This window comes from Anarrhichthys ocellatus, unplaced genomic scaffold, assembly GCF_004355925.1.
Source record: "Anarrhichthys ocellatus isolate YVR2014 unplaced genomic scaffold, GSC_Weel_1.0 scaffold9212, whole genome shotgun sequence".
Classification (NCBI taxonomy): domain Eukaryota; kingdom Metazoa; phylum Chordata; class Actinopteri; order Perciformes; family Anarhichadidae; genus Anarrhichthys; species Anarrhichthys ocellatus.
This window is the reverse complement of record NW_022289186.1, coordinates 1-1,442: the sequence shown is the minus strand read 5'-3', so window position 1 is coordinate 1,442 and position 1,442 is coordinate 1. Positions and strand designations below refer to the sequence as shown.

General features: G+C 49.7%; 1 protein-coding gene across 1 annotated transcript; it reads left to right on the top strand.

Moving 5' to 3' along the window:
- The first annotated feature begins 6 nt into the window (after positions 1–6).
- On the top strand, positions 7–1,436 carry LOC116380846 (trafficking protein particle complex subunit 10). The gene is made up of 2 exons (XM_031842679.1): positions 7–717; positions 904–1,436. The coding sequence occupies exons 1-2, from the start codon at positions 366–368 to the stop codon at positions 1,155–1,157; spliced, it is 606 nt and encodes a 201-aa protein (XP_031698539.1). The 5' UTR covers positions 7–365; the 3' UTR covers positions 1,158–1,436.
- The last annotated feature ends 6 nt before the right edge of the window (positions 1,437–1,442 follow it).

Genomic DNA, 1,442 nt, shown 5'->3' with positions numbered 1-1,442 from the left:
TGTGAATATGAACATGAAATTTAATCTCAGTCTAAGCTCTTGTTATTTCGTGATAGAGACTAAATTGCTATATGATTAACTTTAAATGTAATTAAAATATTCATTATTTGCAACTCTGAAAGATTAGAGTAAAATATTCTTATAACGACAATAACAAGAATCACATACCTAAACAGTATGAGTCGAAAAAAGAAAACTAAATGATTAAGATGTTCATTAGCTGCAGACAAAAGTGAAGGTAAAAAGTCTTTGTGTTTGTTATGTTAGCTGTAAGCACAGCTAAGGCTCATCCTGAGTTTTTAGCATTTTTAATCCGAAACAAATAATTCTAGGAGTAGATTGATCTCTTTGTAGATTGTATAAGTATGCATATGAATAAAAATGTTCATATTTTGAGTCATTACTGTAGATTCGCCAACCGTGTGTGCGTGTGCATGTGCGCGTGCGTGCGTGCGTGCGTGCGTGTGTGCGTGTGTGCGCGTGTGTGTGCGTGTGTGTGTGTGTGTGTCCGTCCGTCCACAGTGGCCGACAGCAGCAGTAACTGGGCGGTGTGTGGGAAGAGTTCGGGGATGGTGTCGATGCCCATGGCGGCCGACGCCACCCACAAGGTGCAGATAGAGGTGATGCCTCTGTTCGCGGGACACCTGCCCTTCCCCAAGATCAAAGTGCTGAAGTACCTGCCTCACACCGCAGCGCTGGCCATTCAACCAGACCCCGGTAAGACTCTAAATATCAGGTAAACCTTGTTAAGCCACTGTCTCTGAGGCAACATGAAGTCCTCGTTCAGGACAAACTGGTGGAAACCACACTGGTCCGCCACAGTCTTAAGAACCAGGATCTTGTTGATCTCCTCTTCTTCGTGGATGCTCAGTAACGTGTCCCGTTTTTTCTCGCCGCCCTCAGACAGCTGCGTGGAGAACGACAGCCTGTCCCTGCTGGACAAGGTGCTGGACGACCAGGGTGACACGGCGAGCATCCGCAGCCGGGGCAGCGTGCACTCTGTGGGCAGCGGCGACCAGCAGCAGCAGCAGAGGGGCGTGGCCATGCCGCGCCTGGAGCCCTTCACCGCCGGGCAGGTGTTCAACCAAAGCCACACGCAGCAGGTCCTGGTGCTGCCCGCCACCGACGACCACATCATGGAGGTCAACGCCACATGACCCCGGTGGCGAGACAGCCCTCCCCCTTCTCATAGAACCGAACCCAGGCCCCAGGTGGACTCTGCTGAGCTTTTGCTCCGGGGAAGATCAGGTCCACGAGTCCATGCCGAAGACTGCCGCAGGTCGCCGGCATGGACTCCTCGCCCCCCTAAGCATGAAACGTTCACATCACTGGAGACTTACGGACTGGACACAGTGAAGAGCCAATGACATCTGCTGGTAACATTTAAATAAAGATTTTTTCTTTGCCATAATTTGTACATAGCTCATTGGATATATATATCT

Bases quoted from the DNA above. Each gene is read 5' to 3' on its own strand.
- LOC116380846 (XM_031842679.1), top strand. From the start codon at position 366: ATGCATATGAATAAAAATGTTCATATTTTGAGTCATTACTGTAGATTC. The intron at 718-903 runs GTAAGACTCTAA...CGCCGCCCTCAG, and splicing joins GGCCATTCAACCAGACCCCG to ACAGCTGCGTGGAGAACGAC.